The 20763-nt window shown below is 33.7% G+C and overlaps 2 protein-coding genes across 2 annotated transcripts; both read right to left on the reverse strand.

Moving 5' to 3' along the window:
- Positions 1-252: 252 nt before the first annotated feature.
- LOC142625991 (uncharacterized) lies at positions 253-6259 on the reverse strand. Its single transcript, XM_075799748.1, has 8 exons — positions 6010-6259; positions 4366-5835; positions 4090-4242; positions 3946-4000; positions 2859-3007; positions 1835-1921; positions 1000-1128; positions 253-774 (listed from the first exon to the last, which is right to left on the reverse strand). The coding sequence occupies exons 1-8, from the start codon at positions 6067-6069 to the stop codon at positions 646-648; spliced, it is 2232 nt and encodes a 743-aa protein (XP_075655863.1). The 5' UTR covers positions 6070-6259; the 3' UTR covers positions 253-645.
- Positions 6260-7952: 1693 nt separating this feature from the next.
- Positions 7953-10462, reverse strand: LOC142626273 (agamous-like MADS-box protein TM6). The gene is made up of 8 exons (XM_075800076.1): positions 10135-10462; positions 9954-10020; positions 9777-9838; positions 9566-9665; positions 8711-8752; positions 8562-8606; positions 8169-8379; positions 7953-8126 (listed from the first exon to the last, which is right to left on the reverse strand). Exons 1-7 carry the CDS (start codon positions 10320-10322, stop codon positions 8206-8208), a joined length of 678 nt encoding a protein of 225 aa, XP_075656191.1. The 5' UTR covers positions 10323-10462; the 3' UTR covers positions 7953-8126; positions 8169-8205.
- Between the last annotated feature and the right edge of the window lie 10301 nt (positions 10463-20763).

The raw sequence follows: 20763 nt of genomic DNA on the forward strand, positions 1-20763 counted from the left end.
GTTAAGAGCCTTACAGCTCAACTAATTGACACCTCTCAGTGTTTTCAAAAGAAACATCGAATTTAAATCCATCTTCTTATCTATAGATTGAGGATATCCATTTACAGCATGGGAATTTTGGACTCTTGTGAATGGTAATTATTATCTTTCAGAGAGAATTATTACTGATTAAGGTATCAAGATACTTGAAAACGAAATATTCTCTAGGCCATCCATTAGGTAATCGATCATGCCAAGGCAACGACAGAAGCAAAAAAAACAAAGCCATGTTGTACTCAGAATGTAGCAACGTGCAGCAGTTCCCGTCCTTAAATCACATTGAACAAGAATAGAGAACAGCATTTGCCCCTTGGTCCAAAACAGAAAATTGTACAAGGAAAAAGGAAATTTAGGACAATGAATCGCTATTTGTTACTACTTACTAGCACTGCTTCATTTATACATAAATACATATATACATACATTCCTGCTTCTGATGGAAGTACCAACTATTCTATACTTCTAAACAATAAAGCCTATACATTCTTTTGTTTGGTAGCATGAGGATGTTCCTAGTGAAAGGATAAACCCATACAATAGACTGGCTATTAACCAAATCAATTACAAAAAAGAAAAATAAAAAGGATGTACCCTCTATGGGTGTCCTTATTGACAGCCCCTCTCAGGCGACCACTCAAACTTGGTGCATTTTTCTTGGCTTTTTTTGACGACTTTGGCTAGATGCTGTCTCACAGATATGTGATTCATCTCAAACACAAATGCCATTTCCCTAATCTGCACAATCACCATTTGCCAAATATTTATTTGCTGTAAACGCTAAGCATGAGTTGAAGCATATTATTCCAATAATAAATGCTGTTGAGTTAGAGAAACATGTAAAGGAGAAAATCCACAAAAGATTAATTAACAGCACAGCACGGAGAAAACTGGAAATTTTGAATGGCAGCAAAGAACCCCATGAGATGTCAGTGCAAAACTAAAGACGGGGAAGCTATTTACCTCAATCAAACTACCAGAATTAAGATTCAGAAGCTGTCCCCTACCAACTTCTTTGCCATTCAAAAAAATTGAACTCCTGCCAAGATTCTTCAGAAAGAAAGAACCATCTTCTTTCATCTTTATTAGAGCCTAGCACAAAGATGAACACTAGTTATACTTGTATACCCAAAAAAAAAAAAAAAAAAAGAGGAAGAAAAAGACCTTGTTTCTAAATTTCTGATCAAAGGCAACAAAATGCTTTTCCAAGAACATTAACCCATTGCAAGAGTGCTTAGGGACCACAACCAACATTTGCTTTCTACCTAGTAATTATAAATAGTTTGCCCCTCAATGCTTTTCAATTTTCATTTCATTATATACTTCACTGCCCGCATTCTAGTAAAGAATATTTTGGACAAATTTAGGGGTGACTTTCCAGACAACCAATATTAAAAATCTGACTCATTAAGGAGTGTAGAAAAGAACAATTTATTGCTTTCATGAATATATAGGATTGACGAAGGATAAGTTGGTGCAGACACCAGATTAACTTTGATTGATTCCATTGATCCATATTATGGGATTTGAATTTTATTTTAAGAATTTTAAAGGATTTGATTATTACCATATTTATGACCCTATTTATAGGCCCAAGAGGAAACATTATTGGCATGATAAATACAATTATATTGAAATTTTTTTTCCATAACTTGGTGATAATCCCAGACGAATTCTAGGGGGCGAAGCATAGAGTTGTTTTGTTATTCTGTTGTTTCTTAATATGAACTCAGAGACGGTCTTACCCACTATCACTACAAACATATAAGCAAATCAGGAAAGCCAAAACAAATCTGACCTGCCGTCTAGATACTTTGCCAGCATGTCCTTCTCTTCCCAAGTCAATATCCACTGCAGTGTCTTTTGTTGCTCTACCAAGTATGACCTGAAATTTAGAAAGAGATTTCACGAAGAACAAGAGAACAGTCATGCACAAAGGTTGAAGAACAAAATTGCATTCAGTCTATATTATATTCACAGATAATCTCATTACCATGTTTGAATGGCACTAACATTCATCAATCATCTCTATTGAATTTCAGATCTAAAATTGACCTTTAAGGTCACTACAAAGTTTCAATTCACTTAGACTCTTTGCACAATTTAATGTTGACATTCAAATGAAAAATTAGAAAGGCAAAATCCTCCTCAATAGCCACCAAAATCTTTTTTGAAAATTGTATAAATTTACAGGAAGAAGCACCAAAGCACAAAGACCACACTTTCATACATTTTGTTCAAAACTAATCAAAAGAAAGACACTAGTAATAGTGTTGATCATTTGGCTATACTAAGATATAGTGAAAATAACTTTTAGTCCCTTTAATATTTGGGCCACTATGCTTTTTGTCCCTCGAATAGCAAAATTTTTAATTAAAATACTCAACTTTAGAATCAATGTCAATGTGGTCCTTCCATCAATATCCATTAATCATGAGCCATCAAAGGCCTCAAAATTGTGTGTGTGCGTGTGTGTTGCAGAAAATATAAGTAATTAAAAATAAAAATAAAAAGACATCGCCTTGAGGTATCTAATATTAGTTGACAGATCTTGATAGAATGACCACATTGATGGTGATTTTAAAGCTACCAGTATTAGTTGCAAAATTTGATCTCAAGAGACCAAAATAACAGCAACCCAAAAATTAGTGAGACAAAGTGGTATATTAGCCATAAGATAAATAATGAACTCTTTTTTTCATAACTAGATAAATGCCATCACTCACACAAAAGAAGTAAAAATCAACCAGAGCATCATACTAGTTCTTCATCAACCATACCTAAAACTGATCGAACAACTAAAAAGGTCTTGGAAACAGTACCTCAGTCTTCTTAATATACTGTTTCAGATGGCGACCGTACAAGATTGCAAGTGCGCCTTGAGATGCAATGGCTCTTTGCATAGAAGATCTAGCACACTGTTCCAACCTTATGATTGTCCTCTTAGTTTCCTCATGTTGATATCTTGAGACTGGAGATGAAAAATTAAAAGTACAAGGAAAACAAAACTTGAAATTTAAACATTTTATAGATGATACTAGTTATTGATCTTCAATTATTTTGATATTTCAAAAGCATGGAGGGTATAAGAGCACAATATAATCAAACAATGATATGTTGAAAAAAATCATCCAATGCATTGGCAAAAGTTACACCAGGGTATATCGTCTCCTTATACCCTCTATGCTTGAAGGTAATCATAATAACCATCTCAGATAGTTAAAAACATCTGATTAATAGGAAATTGACATGCGTGTCAAGAATGAAGAGAACACGTAGTCCAACTATGGGATTTTCAAAATATTAATCCAATAAAAAATGTTAGTAAGTATTGTAACATTAACAAAAAATTACATCAAGAGGAACTTGATCTTGAACACATAAATCTACATATGCATGTATGATTTTGTGTGTTAATAACAAAAAGAACATGCAATCCAACTATAAGATTTTCAAAATATTAATCAAATAAAATGTTATTAAATTGTGTAACAATAACAAGAGTAACTTGATTCTAATCCATACACATAGAGAGACACAACTATAAATATGCATATATGATTCCGCATGTGTGTGAAAACCAGTTACTACTAAGCCATCAGCGTGAATAAGCATGAAGCATTGATGTCCACAACTTGTATAAAGGCCAACATATATGTGAGCCAAATTTATCAGAACTAACTTTTTGCAAAGGGAAACAACTGCATGCAGAATACTCATCAGCTATAATGTGCGTGTGAAATCTGGCTAGTTACTATTAAGCCATCGGCATGAAGCATTGATGTCTAAAACTTGCATAAAGGCATATATAATGTTAAAGAAAGTTGATCAAGATTATCTTTCTGAATAAGGAAAGAACTGCATGCAGAACACGCATCAGATAATTAGACCAAATTTCAGAGGGAATACCTTCTCTACTACTACATAAATCCTGATCATCTGGACATAAATCCATTTGAAGTATCTGAAAGACAAAAATTTATAAGAGGCAGAATCTCAAGATGAATTAAAATACTCTCAATAAATTACCTAAACCCAACCGTTAATATTTACCATTGTTTCAATATCAGAAAAGCATGGGATGTCATCATCGTCTTCAGATTCTTCCTGATCTACTGTTGGGTCTGGTTCAAGAAACTTTTTATTATAACCTGTCTGTGCATGGAGCATTGCATGTTCCCCAACTAGACCTGGAGCATCGGTTTCCTGTTTACAACAAGCAGATAAGGAAGAGTTTTGTCAAGGGCACAACCATGAACTTGCTGCTTTATAAAAGAAAAATTGCAGATGCTATCTATCATCATGAAGTAACTCAATTTGACATATAACCTCAATTTTTAGTGCCCCATCCATGGCCAACTTTGGAGTTGCATGTGCTAATCTGCCTTGTCTTGGGTCAACATGAACAAAGTCTTTAGAGTCCACATCAAGATGGCTACCATGAGACAACTCAGCTTTGACTCCAAAACCAACAATGGGGTGCTTTGGGCTGGTCTCTGGTAGTGTACCTGATCCCACCAACCGAGAAGCTGGAAAAGACAGTGTAGGAGCATCATTCTTCTTCAAGCTTACTTCTTGTTCAACATATTTTTGATGGCCGGAGGAGGATGGATTATTAGCATCTCTGTAATTTGTTTGTATAACAGGTAAGCATATATCATCATTGCTTGGGATTTCGAGGTCCTCAGTATTCAATGTGCAATGTAGCTCTCCATCATGAAGTTCAAGAGTAATAGGATCAGGCCCTGATGTAGATGCTGACAAATCGACTTGAGAAGGACAAACACTAAGCTGATCACCATGACCAGAGTGCAATGGATCAGCAATAACACCCAACTCTGAAGTACAAGCCCCATCAGAAACAGCAGGGCGCATATTCAAAGCCGGAGTCTGAATCTCACAAACATCAGCTACATCAGCATCTTCGTGAACTTTACTCGGAGAACTCAACAGAAGTGAATTAATATTATCACAACAAGACTTGCCCACGTTATCTTTCCCATCTTCATCCATAAACATAAGCTCATCCTCATTCGCAAGGCTCAACAGACGATCCACAAAATCACCCTCTGAGGTAGCAGCCGAACTACTTATCATCAAATCACCAGCATGTCTATCTTTCAAAACTGTCCCCGAATTGCCAAGATCACCATCCGCATTATCAGGACACATCAACGTCTCCGCCACACCCTGATCTTTATCACCACGCTCAATGCTCATATTAATCGGCATTGCAGGTGCCGAGACATCCTCAATCGTTTTCCAAATAGGCATATCGGGACACGCATAAGACGGCCCTAACTCCTCACCATTCCCAAACTCACCCAAACTATCCCCAAGATTAGACGCATCTTTCAATACACCATTCTTCTCATCTCCAACAGGCCTTAACCTTCCATTATCAACCCACGCAGCATTCTGAAAACGAAACCGGTCCTCAACACCATCACCAATCATACAACTCCCCTCATAAACGACTTTCTTATCATCATCATTAGTACCATTGCCATTTAACACTAGTTCAAACGATTCAAAACTCTCGTCGCGAAACCTCTTCCGCATAGCATAATACAGTTCACGAACGCTCTCGAGTTTTCTCTTCTTAGCAGGAAATTGAACAGACTTGTTCTTCGAGTCAGTCGAAGCAGAAAGCTCATACTCGACCATGCGAGCAGAAGCTTCGCTCGAAATTTCAGGGTTATAGAGCAGAGAATGCCATCGATCTCGCAATTCTCGAACCGTAAATTTTCGCGAGAATCGAACAGCACCTTTAGCAAGTGCCTCCAATGAGGCACCTGCCTGTAAATTTTTTCCGAATCACAAAAAGGAATCAGAAAAAATATATATATATATATATAAAAATAAAATTGCAGATTTGTGTAAAAATAAAATTGAAGGAAAACGAAATTGTTTTTCACAATTAATAAGAGATGGAATTTTGGGGGTAAAATTGGAAAGAGAGAAGTACGGTACCTCGACAGCGTTCTTCAATAAGAGGTCATCCTCTGGGATCCAAGCTGCTACTGCTGCCATTTCTTTCTTTTTTTTGGGTGAAGAGGAATTTAAGAGAGCATGATGGATTTTGAAATTCTTGTGATATTTGATTTGCAGTGGCAAATTTGAAATTGAAATTGGAAATCTCTAAGCTCTCTCTCTCAGTGTTTGTGTTTACACTTTACAGTTACACAGACTCTCAGGTAGGGGGAGTCACTGTACCGGAAATTATTTTTCCTAAACGCGGGTAAAAGGGTAAAAACGATTGCCGGGCTCGTAATAAAATTATTGACCAGGAGAATTTCGCTGCTACTCTTTTTCTTTAATCAGATATACTTTTTTGTTTTTTCTGGGGGGGAATAATTTGACGGCATATTCCAAGGATACCAGTTTCTGGAGGGAATTTACACTTTAGGGCTAATACTTTTTTTTTCCCCAAAATTAATTATAGGGATTGCAAATTGAATAATTTGCCTCTATTAAGATTCAGATTCCTCTCTCTCTTATATAAAAATTGACACTTTTTTTTAATGAAATAAAAATTGACATATTGTGTATGAAATTATGAATGCGTGTTTGGGATCCAAACTTTTAATTAAGTGCTAGACTGCTTGTATAGCTAAAGTGTCTTCGAACAAATCATACATGTTCTAGTCCTTTTTTTTTTTGATAGGAAGTCCATCATAAATCATCGCTTGGTTTTATATCTAGATATGTTATATAAATTTTTTTATTTGCCAACACTTAATGGTCTTTTATTTTTAGAATGATATTCATAATGCTGAGCATTTATAGTTTCGAAATTTAGAATATTGGACACATAACGTTGTCTGTATGTTGTTTTATTTATAATATAAAATTTCCGTGGCAATAGTAATTGACTTTTTAGTTAGAATGAAAATTAAATATACCAATTTATAATATAATGATGAGCTTGAGCAGGAAATGAATTAAGAATGTTAACATTTTTGTTACAACACAGATATATTTATGAAACAATAAACATTCTCTTAATCTATTTCTAGTTCCTATCCTCAGCGGGAAAAAAAAATCTAGTTCCTATGACTGGTGAACTCTCTTTAGCTAAAAATAGGACTTCTTAAAGTGCAGAACATTACCCAAAAGCTAGCATATGTAATTGTGTAGCCAGTTCCTTTGCATTCAAAAGGCACATGCCATTAATCATTTTTAGGGGCATGCACGCACTATGATTGTAACACACGGTTTAATATCTAATTTTTGTAAATATCTAATTTAAGTATTTTTTATGTAATTTTTGTTATTATAGGTTTAAGTTATTTATTTCCTTCTTTTTAGGTGTTTTTAACGTTGTTTAGTCAAATTAAGATTTTATATGCTTTCGTAGCCGCCTAAGGATTTCTAGTTGTTTTAGGTTTTGTTTTTACTATTTAAACGCATTGTAACCTCTAAAGTCAATCTAGTTTTCAAACTATTATCAATAAAATACAAACGTTTTGTCAATTTACTTCTCTAGTAGATTTTAGATTATTTCACCTTGTGAATTTAAGGAATTCCTCGTGGATTCGAGATTTACTACTCATAAACTTACAGTTTAGTTTCTGTCCATCAAAAAAAGTATTGTGTACTTTCTTCAAACTTCCGCAACATCATACTATATCCAATGTGCTCTTTCTGTGCACCAGAAAATATTAGTAATCGATTGATAAGCTACATATTACCATTTAGGTATGTGCTCCAAATGGTATACTGATTAACATACTTGACATTATCTAATGAATAGCAGTACAGATAAGAACAAATATTTCTTTTCCGCTTGTAAAAAAAATATTAGTTACAAAATTTTTCTGAGTTATCCCTGCAATAAAAAGTAAAACTAAGTGCATAGTAATCCAGGATGAAAAAAGGTATAATACCAAAATCACAACCAACATACCTAGAACAAGATATAAGATACCGTACATATACTGCATCATGAGCACACAAACAAAGTATACACAAGAAGTGTGCATTAAAAGCAATTGTAGTTTCAGCCAATACTTGTTAGCAAACATAATACGTCCATATCTATAATAGAGCACAACTTCAAAACCCTTACATACTGCATCAAGAGTTTAATTAAACAGTTTATCTGGAAAAAAAAAAAAAAAACATAGTAGATTAAACATGTATTGGAGATGCAACTCCTACTGCCATTCAAGCAAGGCGCAGATCCTCGGATTCAAATCCCCCAGCATGATGAAGATCCAGGTGGCTGCTATGCAAGCGGAATGCATATAAGTTGGAGGCACCATTTGTCAGAGCAATGGTGGATTCATAGTCTCCCTCATTGTCCACTAATCCATATTGTGGATCCTCCAACCTTGCCCTCTTAAATTTCAACAGAAAAGAGAAAAGAATCATTATTTAGAACCTTAGATATATGGCCATATATGATATATATGACTTAAGACAATATTCGACAAAAAAAAAATTTTTTGATTGAATATTTTTGGATAAATAATAATTGATTGCAAAATGAATTAAGACAAATTCAATTTTAAGAATCTTACCAGATCAAGCAGGAGATTGCCGTGTCTTTCCTCCAAGTTCTTTACCTGCAATAGAAGTTCAAAATAATAGAGGTCCAAAAGCAACTTGGAGGTGACATAAGAGAGAAACAAATTAAAAAGAACTCATATCTACTATTGAATTTGCTAACCTTTTTCTTGTAGGTCTCGGTCTGAGTTTTGATAACGTGGTACTGTGTAAAGGATACATGAAGATTTATATTGTTAGCTTAATTAACTAAAGTCTTTTATAAAATCTATACAGAACTGTTTGTAAAAATTGAGCTAGATGAGTGAACTCCCAAAATATGTTGCTGATGAAAAGAAGAGGATAAAAAAAATTAACAATCTCGTTTAAGGTAATAGAAAGAAAAAGTTCAGGGATCCTTTTTTTCAGTAGTTCATGGATCAAATTTCAATGATGTAGGTCCAATAATCAAGGATTATGAACTTCAGTGAAAATTAAAAATTTTAAAAAGGACAAATCGAAAGCAATAGAAATTTTATGCATTTTTTTTACCCCTACTAATAAGCAATTCAGGCATTTGAACTTTATTATAAGTGTTCCAAGGATGCTAATAAATAAATTCTCCTATAGTTTAGCTCAAAAGGAAAATCAAAGATTACCTTAGGGAAAAAAAAAAGATGCTCACTGATTAAATATATAAAAAACTCAAATGTTCAGAGTACATCCATTTGAAAGTGAAAATGATCTTCTAATTATTAGTAAAGTTATGTGCTTCTAGCCAAGGAAAAAGAAAAAAGAACATGGTTTAGTAGCATAAATAACTAAGAAAAACCAAGATTTAGTATCATAAGTAACACAGAAAATTTTTGAACGCTAAAGATCTTTGCAGATTTACATGCCTAAGCTAAAATCTCTCTTTATATTTTTGCCCTTACCCCAGCTGGTAGGGATTAAATAAAATATTTGCAAAATTTCCAAAACCTACACGCAAAGTTGTGTACACAGAATTTCTCAACATATATAGATAACAAAGCCCAACCTTTCGTGCGCGTACGATATCCAAGGAAGAAGACACCTTATGCTGAAGAGAACGTAGATCGTCTAGACTCAGACCGTTCAGATCCTCACCCACCCTCTGCCTGTCAAGACAATACCCTAATTAGCCACGCATGAAAAAGCAAGGCGCTCTACATTTGGGCAAGACTGCCTTTAATCTATCAGACAAATCACTTTTTTCTAGTATGCTTTACCTTATCTCTCTGCTCAGTCTATTGTTAATTTCTTTCAGTTTCCTCAAGTTTTCTTGCATTCTCTGCAGTCATAAGTAGACAAAACTAAATCAGAAAGAGATACTAAGGAAGAAAACCTTAATAATAGAATAAATAGTCACAGATTCACAGATCAGAACAAAAAAATAAGGGTGAAACCTCGTAGTGTGAGCTCCATAGGTCAGTATCCAAAGCCTTTTGGTACTGATCATAGATCTTCTTTGTCCTGGTTGAGAAAACACATAAAATAAAAACCCAAAACAAAGTTGATCATATTAGGGTTTCGTTCGTCACACAATAACATTAGTGAGAGAGAGAGAGATAAGTCTGTGAAGCTTACGTTATGGAGGGGCTAGTGTACTCATGGAACTTGCCAGTACTAGAGAACATGATGATCGAGACCTTAGCATCACAAAGAACAGTGAGTTCCTGAGCTTTCTTGAAAATACCATTTCGTCGCTTGGAGTAGGTGACTTGCCTGTTGGTTTGGTTCTCAATCCTCTTGATCTCGATCTTTCCACGACCCATCTTTCTTTCTTTTTCTTCTTCTTCTTCTTCAACAAAAGGATGATCTGAAAGCTAACTCTGAGAGGGGCTTTGTATTTTGTAAGAGGTTATAATAGAGGTCTTCAAGTGCAAGAGATCAAAAGAAGAGAAGAAAAGGGTTTACATATCGGGAAAATGGGTTTGGAAAGTAACGTTGTAGTGTAACTGAAAATGCAAGGGTAGGGGCAATGAGGGTAATATATATTGGTCTGATAACGTGTGGTGTCAGATGCTTCTGAGTTTTGACCACGACAACACATGAATCATGGGTGCGATTAACCCATTCCTTAAACCTCTCTTATTGGGGGAACCATGCTAGTTTAGGGTAAGCAACTAAGCATTAAGATACTAATATATTAGTGCCCTTTCATAGGAGCATGGAACACTTCATTTTTTCTATATATATGTTAAGAGTCCCAACGGGATAATCTGCAAAAGATTTTGTGTTCGAACTTTACACATAAAACTTATCTGTGATACACGATATCTCATGAACTACCTAAATTTCATGATGCATTATATCTCACCCATATATCATTTGCTCCTCACACCAAATTCAATTTAAACAGTGAAACACACAACACACAATCAAACTGTGAAAAAAAAAAGTAACTACAAATTGATAAAAAAAAATAATAATAATTGTGAAAAACCAAATTGATAATCAACGTATAATCAAGACACAAAACAGATTCCTCTCCTAATCACATAAAACTTAAAAGAAATTTTTTAATATATATATATATATAGAAGAAGAAGAAGAAAAAGAAGAAGAAGCCAATCTGGGCCTTGCTATGAAAGCGCTGGTGGAAAGAAAGGGAAGGGTGTGGTGCTTCTTGGTGGGGAGGTTCAATCAAGGTTGTTAAGTGGAGATGATTGCAATGGCGGAAGGGCGAGGGGGAAAATGAGCACCAACCGTTGAGGGGACAACCACGAGTACTTATCAATATCACATTTTGTTCACACTCATTTACATGCAAAAATCACAATTTAAGCCAAATTTTCTTCAAATTTTGCAATTTTTACTCTATGATCAAGGGAATGCTAAAATTAATCTAATTTGTCCCAATCAAATGCCGAATTGACCCACTTTGCAATTCAAGAGTCAAAATGACAAATGCCTTTAATTAATTAAACTTTGACCAAATTGACCGATAGTCAAATAAAGTCAAAAATTCACCAAACCACCAAAATTTATCATTTTACATAAAAAATAATTTTTTTTGAAGTCGTATTTCAATTTTGACCTTGGTTTGACCAAAATTTTGATCATTCAATTGAGATAAATTTGAGTTCATAGTTCATACAAAAAAATAACTGAATTCATTTTAAAACAATTGCTCACAGGCCTAGATTCAACTTAAAATGAGAAAGACCATGGACCATAAAATCAAACAACAAAATCTTCTTCCCCAAATTTAATACTTGTCTTTGGTGTCTTTTTTGCATGTAAACTTACGTGGAGAATAATATAATAAAAATTTGCTTGTTCTTAAATCAATGAGGTATGTCTTACTTAATTCTATATGCAATTTAATTTCTTAGTAAGTAAATCACATGTCTACCTATGCTTTGTAAATTTTATTCCCTAAACTAAATTTCCTAATTAAGACTATGTTCATGCACATTTTGTAATGTGATTAAAACCAAACTGTCAAATATCTTAGTTTCCTTTCAAATGATGAAATTTATGATTAATTTCAAAATAATATATTATATTTAGGATAAGTGCCATGGGTACATAACACCTTTCTCACATATAATCGAACTTCTAAGTCCATATCTTTGGTTCAAGACATTAGCATATCCTATTAACTTATGAACCTTAAGAAGATCCTTAGTTAATGAGGTAATAAAATAAATTAAATATAGGTGATCAATCACACCTTAGAAATCAATAGTTGATGGCGACTCCTAAAACATGAAAAAATAAATACAAGACTCACTCACACACACATCAACCAAATGTCGTACACGAATCACACTCTTTACACATGCGTTGCCCCATTAAGTGGAGATGGGGGTCCGACTGTTGAAGCTCAATGGTGGGGTAGCTGACAATGCTACAACTCAAAGATGGAGGAGAACTTGCAATCTCAATGATTTGGAGACAAAATAGATCATTACGATGGCAGATTTGGGTGCTCTCTCTCAACAAACATAGATGAAAGGTATTTTTGTCTTGTAATTTTAAGTGATGGAGTCTAACCCAATCAGTGAGTTCCGAAGTCATGTGTGGTGCATGTACTTCCATGTTTAGTTATACTTCATGGCAAAACAAACAACATATATACGGGGGACATTGGTGTTAGGACATATGTGGAATTTGTTATGAACATATGTCATTTAGAATTGGCTAATCATTTGACAAAACGCACTTTACTTGTAATTGGGTAGATCTAGGATGTGTTTAAGTCTTCAAGCAATATATTGTTCAAGTCAAGAGTTAAAGCCATGCAAATCTGTTTAAGAAACAACTGAAAAAGTGTTGTATTTTAAAACTCGACAGATAGCTCGACAGATTGTATCTATCGAGGTTTAAAGGGGAATTTTAGCCCGATGCTCAACAACAGCTTGACAAATAACCTATCTTTCGAGAATTACGAAATTCAGATTTCTAAATCTGTTTTTCACGCATATCTAAGCTATTTGTGTAGGGTTTCTTTTCTCACAATTTTAGACGTATATAAGGATTATTTTGAGGGCCGTCTAAGGTAATGCAACGTGATGCAACTTGATGCAAAGTGATTATTCACTCAAATTGTAACCGGAAACAATTTGTCATAATTCATCTTTCTCTTGAAGAAACTGTTGCGTTTGTACGCCGTAAGGTTCTGTAACCGAGGAGTTTCTTGATCTTCATCTTATGGATGAACTGAAGAATTTTACAACCAACATCTTTCTCAAGTTGGTTTATTAATCACTTAATTGGATCCGTGCATCAATCGATTAGTCACGTACTGGGAGCCGTGCATTAAAATGAGAGATTGTCACTACATTACAAGTCCAATTATGTATTGAGGTAAGGGTTCAACTGTAGGTTGGTATAAGGTACTGGGATTCCTTTACTTGTAACTGCTTGTTTGATGAAAATATGCATGTACGCAGCGGAAAAACAACGGATCTACTTCATTCATAAATGTTAACATGCATCATGTAAGTTCCAGAATGTAAGAACAAGAGAGTGTACCTTGGAGCGGCGAATTTCAAAACCGAAGATTCGAAGTACTTGGGAACACTTTCAATCTTCACTCCAATTCCACTAATGCCCAAGATGTGTAGTTTCTCAATCAATTTACAAAGGGAGAATGTCTAAGTGTCTAACACTTACATACACACCACTTCACAATGATATTCTTGCAAAAATCTCTACAGAAAAATACTGTATGTATCTCCCTTTGTATCTAACTGATTATCTAATTGGAATAACTTTTTGGACCTTTCCAATTGGGTTTAAGTGTGTGGCTTGGAGTGGGACCAAAAGGGACCAATAAGACACTAACTCCAATGGGCCTGGGCTTTTCTGTCAACTCTTGACAAGTCTAAAATTACCATTAATTATATTTAATACCACTATATAAATATAATTACACTCTAGACCTTATTTATAAATTATATCCCAAGACTTTATTGTACATGCAACCCCTTCATAAAATAATTCGTAGTAATACGAAGTCATGAATGTAGACTGCTACTTTATAAATTACTACATCTTATCCTTGAGTACCCGGTTTAATCCTTTAAGTTATACATCATATATTTATGAAATCCAATTTCATAAATATATACTCTAGTAACTATTCACTAAAGTAGTTAGGTCTAACATTCTAAATAACAAACTCATTAAACTTATCTCAAGGGAATATTTTGTATCTCTGCTAAGAGACTGTGAATTCCATCTTGAGAATATATGTTCCATCAACACTAAATGTGGTTGCCCAACATATTGAAGTTTTGACCGTAACTTTAGATCTCACTCCTGATATATCAAAGTAACCTACACTTCATGATCAGGTCTATTATCCTCTCAGGATTAAGAGCTCATGTAAATATAAGTCGTGAGTTTATTATTCATTTGACAGTCATTAGGAGAATAATAAATCTCACACCGGTCCAGTTCAATATGTCTTAACTCTTAAAACATATCAACATACCAACTAGAAATCTCTATTTCCATGATCAAGACAAATCATCTTGGTTGATATGTTATAGTCTTCGCACATGAAATGTCCAATTTCATCACCGACTACAAACTAAAATTCTGAGTTTACAAAGAACTTGTGATTTATATCTTCTGTGACTAAATCACATACTATGCATCTCATAGACTATATAATAATGTCTCAATATTCATGTTACCATTATTTTAGATAATAATAAAACAACTTTATTAATCACAACATTAAGTCATACATAATGTCATACATAATAACATACATAACAGCATACAATAGGATTTAAGGGCACTAATCCTAACATTATTTTGATAATAGTGGATTCTCGAGAGTGGTGGCCTTAAATTCACCCGGTGGAGTTTTGCCTCGATAGTTTTTGTCATTCGTAAATAAATCACCTCTATCAAATTTAATTTCTACCGCATTTAGTTATTTGGTGATTTGTTTGTGCTATCACGCGTATTGCATGTTAAATTGACTTACTTAATTCACTTGGCTAATTAATTGGTTAATTTACCTAAGGGGTCAACACATTCTTGGCCTATCAACTAGAATAGAGGTATAACTTTTGGGGGGCCGATCATGTGTTTTGATAGTTCATTAGGTTAAGTTTAATTGTGATGAAAGTTTAGGGTAGGAAAATATAAATTGCCAATTTTAAAAAATATAAGATTGGTGAATATAATTTTTTTACGTTCATAAGTGAAAAATCATTCTACCTTATTAACACAAACAATACAATTTTAACCATAATTTGTTATTATTTAGTATATATTTGTAAAAGTTGATCAATTTTAGTTGTAGTATTTATTATATATAAAAACATATTAATTAATCAAATAGCTCGATCATGTACTATTGTATATATAGGTATATACATAGATAGGTTGTAATAATGATGTTTAAGTTTGGAGAGTACTGTTTTATAAAGTTGATAAAGTAAAAATTCAAGTTCTGGAATTTTTTAAGTGAAAATTCAAAATTCAGTATTTTCGATCAGTCGAAACTTTTGCTCAATCGATCAAAATGGTAAGAAAATAATCTTGGAGTCTCTGGATGATTCGATCGCTATTCGATTCATGTTCGATCAATCGAAAGAAACTCTCGACCGATTGAAACTCGTAAAACTGAATTTACTGCAAAATTTTTTGGTGACTGTTCTGAAAGTTTGAAGGTTTCAAACCTTATGAACGGTTTTATGAAATATTTTGACTCTTCATACGTGCCTTTTGATGAAATATAACCCTATAGGTATAAATAGAGACTTATGTTCACAAAATAGTAAGTTAGAGAGAAACACAAGAAATCTTATGATTATCCTCCAAAATTGCTATTTGTAGAACCTAACAACTTGGGTTGTATCCTGGGAACAAATTTGCGATAACTCTTTAGCAACAATAATGTGGGGGCAAATATTGTTCAAGGATAACAATTTTGTGCCTTCAAGTTATCTTTTTTCTGTTTGTCTTTTATGTTAACATTGTTCTTCCTTTATTACTTTGTGTATTGTTCCCAACAATCTTAGACAATATTTCCTACAATAGAAGGAACAAGTGATGTTTCACTGTTGAAGATGTTGAATGATGAGTTGGTGAAATTGGATCACTTTGATGGAACCATTTTCTCTCAATGGAAAGATAAAATGAAATTCCTACTTACTACACTGAAACTCTTTTATGTCTTGGTCTCAAATTTAATGTCTTTCCCTACTGCAAGTGATGAAGACATTGTGAGATAAAGGCACAAAGAAAGAAATGGGAGGAAGATGAACTGATTTGCAACAAGCACATTCTCAATACTCTTTCAGATTGTCTTTATGATCTCTACGCATCAATGAAGTCATTGAAGGAGATTTGGAATGATTTGGAGTCAAAGTACAAAACTGAGAAAGTAGGTACAAATAAATTTATTATTCAAAGGTATTTTGATTATAAAACACTTGATAATATCTCAGCTTTAGATCAAGTGCATGAATAACAAATATTGGTCAATAAACTCTGTGATTTGTCAATAAATATTCCTGAATCATTCCAAGTGGATGCAATAATTGCGAAACTCCCACCAAGTTGGAATAATTTTAAGAAGAAGCTTCTGCATATGTCAAAAGATCTCACTTTTGAACAATTCGGACAATATCTTCAAATTGAAGAGGAAAGTCTAGTTAGAGATGAGACTAACACCGGTTCTAAAGTGAATGTGAACAATGTGAGCAATGTTCAAAGTGAGAGTTCAAGTAAGATGCTAAGCACTTGAAAGTGAACTACTGTGACTTAAATAATGCTCCCAAGTGTAAGATTGTCATGAAGTAATAACTTGGTAAGTCCGAGATCGAATCCACAAGAAAAAGGGAATTGATTAACAAACCACAAGAGAATAAAACTAAAATAATAAAGTTTAATTGAAGAGATTTTTATAGTTTAGTAAAGGTAATTTAAATTGAGAGAAAATAACAATATATTAAGGCGTTAAGGTTGAGGGATCCACATACAACACATCTATTGGTAGTCTTAACAATATTTATTTTATAACTCAACTAAAATTCATACGAAGGATGATCTTAGTCGGATAATTTAACAATAAAAACTCAAGAATTAATTATCTAAGGTAGTTTCATGAAATTAATTGACTTTAGGCAAAAAAAAACTAGAGAATTAGTTCATAGGGAATACTAAGCATTTAATGTGCCCGGAGTCTACGATAAATCAAAGGATTATACAGAATTAAACACTTTTATAGATGATTAAATAAATCAAAAACATAAAAATATAAGCATTAAAACCAATAAATAATTATTAAGAACATACCAATAAACGGTTGGGTTTCACCTCTTGCCTTAGCAAGGCTTCTAGTAATTCATAACAGAAATAAAACTCTAAAAACTATAAAGAAATTTTAAGAAAACCTAAATTATGTTCTACGGAAGCTCTCCCTGAATTTTTTCCTACAGATCCTTTAAATAGGTCAAGAAATCCTATTACAAGTTGAATTCCAGTTTGGAGAAAATACCAAGTTTTTAGGCTTTATTTAACCAACGTTTTTGGCCCATTTAACTTCAAAATTCAAACTTTTAGTAAAGTACAAAGTTGTAGCCCTTTAAGTTAGCTTTCCAACCCAACTTGAATCATCTCGGTTGGACATTTGAGCAGAAATTTATGCTCCAAATACTAACCGATACACAAGCTAGAATCCTAATCCGAATTGGACTTGGATTTGGTGCAAATTTTCTTTGATTCCTTACTCCAATTGGACTTGAATTTAATTGGGTTGGCCTTCTTTTACTTCATCATGGCCCTTGTAAAATTATAATCCATTAGCTTTCTTCTTTGCACAAATCCACTTATTTAATTTCATCATCCTACAAAAAAACAAATTCACGCATTAAAATTCAATTAAGCACAAAATTGATTATTTAGCATTATTCCAAAACCAACTATAAAATGTATAAATTAACTCAAAATAAGTATGATAATACTTTCTAATAATGATATAAATATGCAAAATTAAGCTATTATCACACTCCTCAACCAACTCATTGCTAGTCCCTAACAATTTAAGCGACTCGAGACAAAGACACAAAATAACAAAAAAATTATTACTTTAGAAGAAATAGTTAATCAAAGGTTAAAACACTAACAACCACCAAAGATATTCCACATACAATCAATACTTAGTGCGTGAATATTTTAGCCAACACAGACACAAAGCCTTAAGATAAAATATGGCTTGAATTTCTATCCAAAGTTATGCTTCAACTCAAATTTCACAGTTGTCAACACTCAACAAATAAAATCACTCCGAAAAGGGTGTAACACTCTCAAAAATATGTGAGCAGAATAATGTAGAATAAAGACTAATATCTCACATATAAATAAGATGAAGAACGGTGAAGCAAAATAAAGGACATTTATAGGGTCCGTTTGGATACAGTTGAAAACTGAAAACTAAAAATATTATAGCAAAATAATTTTTAAAAGTGTGAATAGTATTGCGGGACCTATTTTTAATAAAAAGTTGCTAAAAAGTGCGCACACAGTGCCTTTGTCCCCTGGATGCCTGAAACGCAGCAGAATTAAAAAAAAAATCTAGAAAACGCTGAACACTGGACTTGTTCAGCTGTATCCAAACCAAGCCATAGTCTCATGAAAGGATGTCAAACACTAAGAATATTACACCATACACATTGATTAGTCATGTCAAGATTCAAACCGTACCTTCCTTAAGATCAAATAGGATTTTCCTTGGGACGTAATGTAGAGTAAAGAGGAGGAATTTAGAACAAAGGGTATAGGTAAAAATAAAAAGTGTTCCCAAGAATAATTAGGGAGACGACTTCCATCAGACCTTTAGAAAGCACGTCCAAAATTCAATTGCAATGGACCTCTAGGAAGCACGTCTAATTTCAAATCCATCGGACCTCTGGGAAGCACATCCAAATTCAAATCCATCGGACCTCTAGGAAGCACGTCTAACTTTCAAATCCATCAGACCTCTACGAAACACGTCCAAATTCAAATCCATCGGACCTCTGGGAAGCACATCCATATTTCAAATCCACGGACCTCTGAGAAGCACGTCCAAAATTTCAAATCCATCGGGCCTCTAGGAAGCATGTCCAAAATTCAAGATCACAATTGAAATCCTCATTTTGTCATGACCACTGGTAAGCATGTCTTGTACTCTTTTTTTTTTCCCAAAAAAAAAAACATAAAAGCACAAAAAAAAAAAAAACATAAAAACACAAAAAAAAAGGCTACATGTATGAACTACGTTGGACCTGATCCTCTCACCAAGAGATACGTAGGCAATCTCCCCGGAGATTCGGTCCACATTTTAATCCACTACATGACAGTCCGCAATATTATCTGCATTCACCATGGTTTAATACTGATTGCAAAGTTAGGTGTCTTTTTCATACATTGACATTTGCTCTTCAAGCTCTGTCAATGAGGGGCATTCTGTTAACACCTCATTTTACAACCTGCATTTAACCTCACATGAAGGGTAAAAGGGTAGTTTCGCCTTGGAAATATGCATCTTGATTCTGGTCATAAGATCCTTAATCTCATTTCACTAAAACGATCTTGATATTGTAATGATCAAATCAACTGGTCATAAGCCCTAATAGGACCATCAGATTAAAAGTTATCATCAAATCAAATTTTAATAGCCGAGGTGCACTATCACAAATTGAGTCCAACTATATGTGATTATGAACAATTGATTCCAATTGGTTATAATTATAATCAATTTGAGATTAATGATGTGTCATAATTTGATTGGTTAGGACTACATTTTATGATAAGGTTGCACACACCTAATTAATTATATAGTTAAACATTAATTATTCAATGAGTAATTTGTGTAATTATCTTTTAATTAGAGTAAATTTGAAACCAATTAAGTCTGAAATGGGAGTGATTGGAGCCATTTAATGTTAATTGGAAGCTAATTTGAGACCTATTAATGTTAATTGTGCTGAAACCATTTTCTAACAAATAACCTCTGCTCACTATTTCATCGATATCTCTCAGAATATTTTGAATCTGTGAATGAGGTTAATTTTCCTAGAAACTAGACGTCTGGAGCTTCAATTTGAGCACAAGAACGAGACAATTCCGATCAGAATTGAGTCAAATATGATTTTTCGAAATTGGCTCTACAGGCTGTTACAGCACCTACGGGAAAACCGAATTTTGGCTTACTCCTCACTCCCAACAATCTCTACGTTTAATGCTCCAGGTTTCCCCCAATGCTAAAATGAGGTCTAGGTTCATGATTCTTTGTCAACCCTCATTAAATGGTCTTGCATTCATATTTCCTCCACCACTACTATATAAACCCCCCTCTCCTTCATTCCAAGACACACACAAAAACCCTCTCTCTTTTCCTTTCTTGAGTTATAGGAAGTTGAGTAGTCTTGTCATATCTTGGTCTTCTTGAGACTCAAGGTATTGAGTGAGACTCACTCTTTCTCTCCTAACTCTTCTTTTCCTCCACCCTTAGGACATTCCCCAAGAGTTTCCTTATCCACCATATGGATCCTACATGAGGTATAATCCCTTTCTCTAATTGTTTTTTTTTTTTGTTACCATGATGAGAGTTTAAGATTAAAACATGATAATAATCATTTAAATTCCTTTGAATATGTTTTAATGTTCTTAATTATTCTTATATGTTCTTCACATGTTCTTGGTTGTTTATCACATGTTCATGCAAAACACTAGTTTCGATCTTAAATCAACATGAAA

This window comes from Castanea sativa, chromosome 2 (assembly GCF_040712315.1).
Source record: "Castanea sativa cultivar Marrone di Chiusa Pesio chromosome 2, ASM4071231v1".
NCBI lineage: Eukaryota > Viridiplantae > Streptophyta > Magnoliopsida > Fagales > Fagaceae > Castanea > Castanea sativa.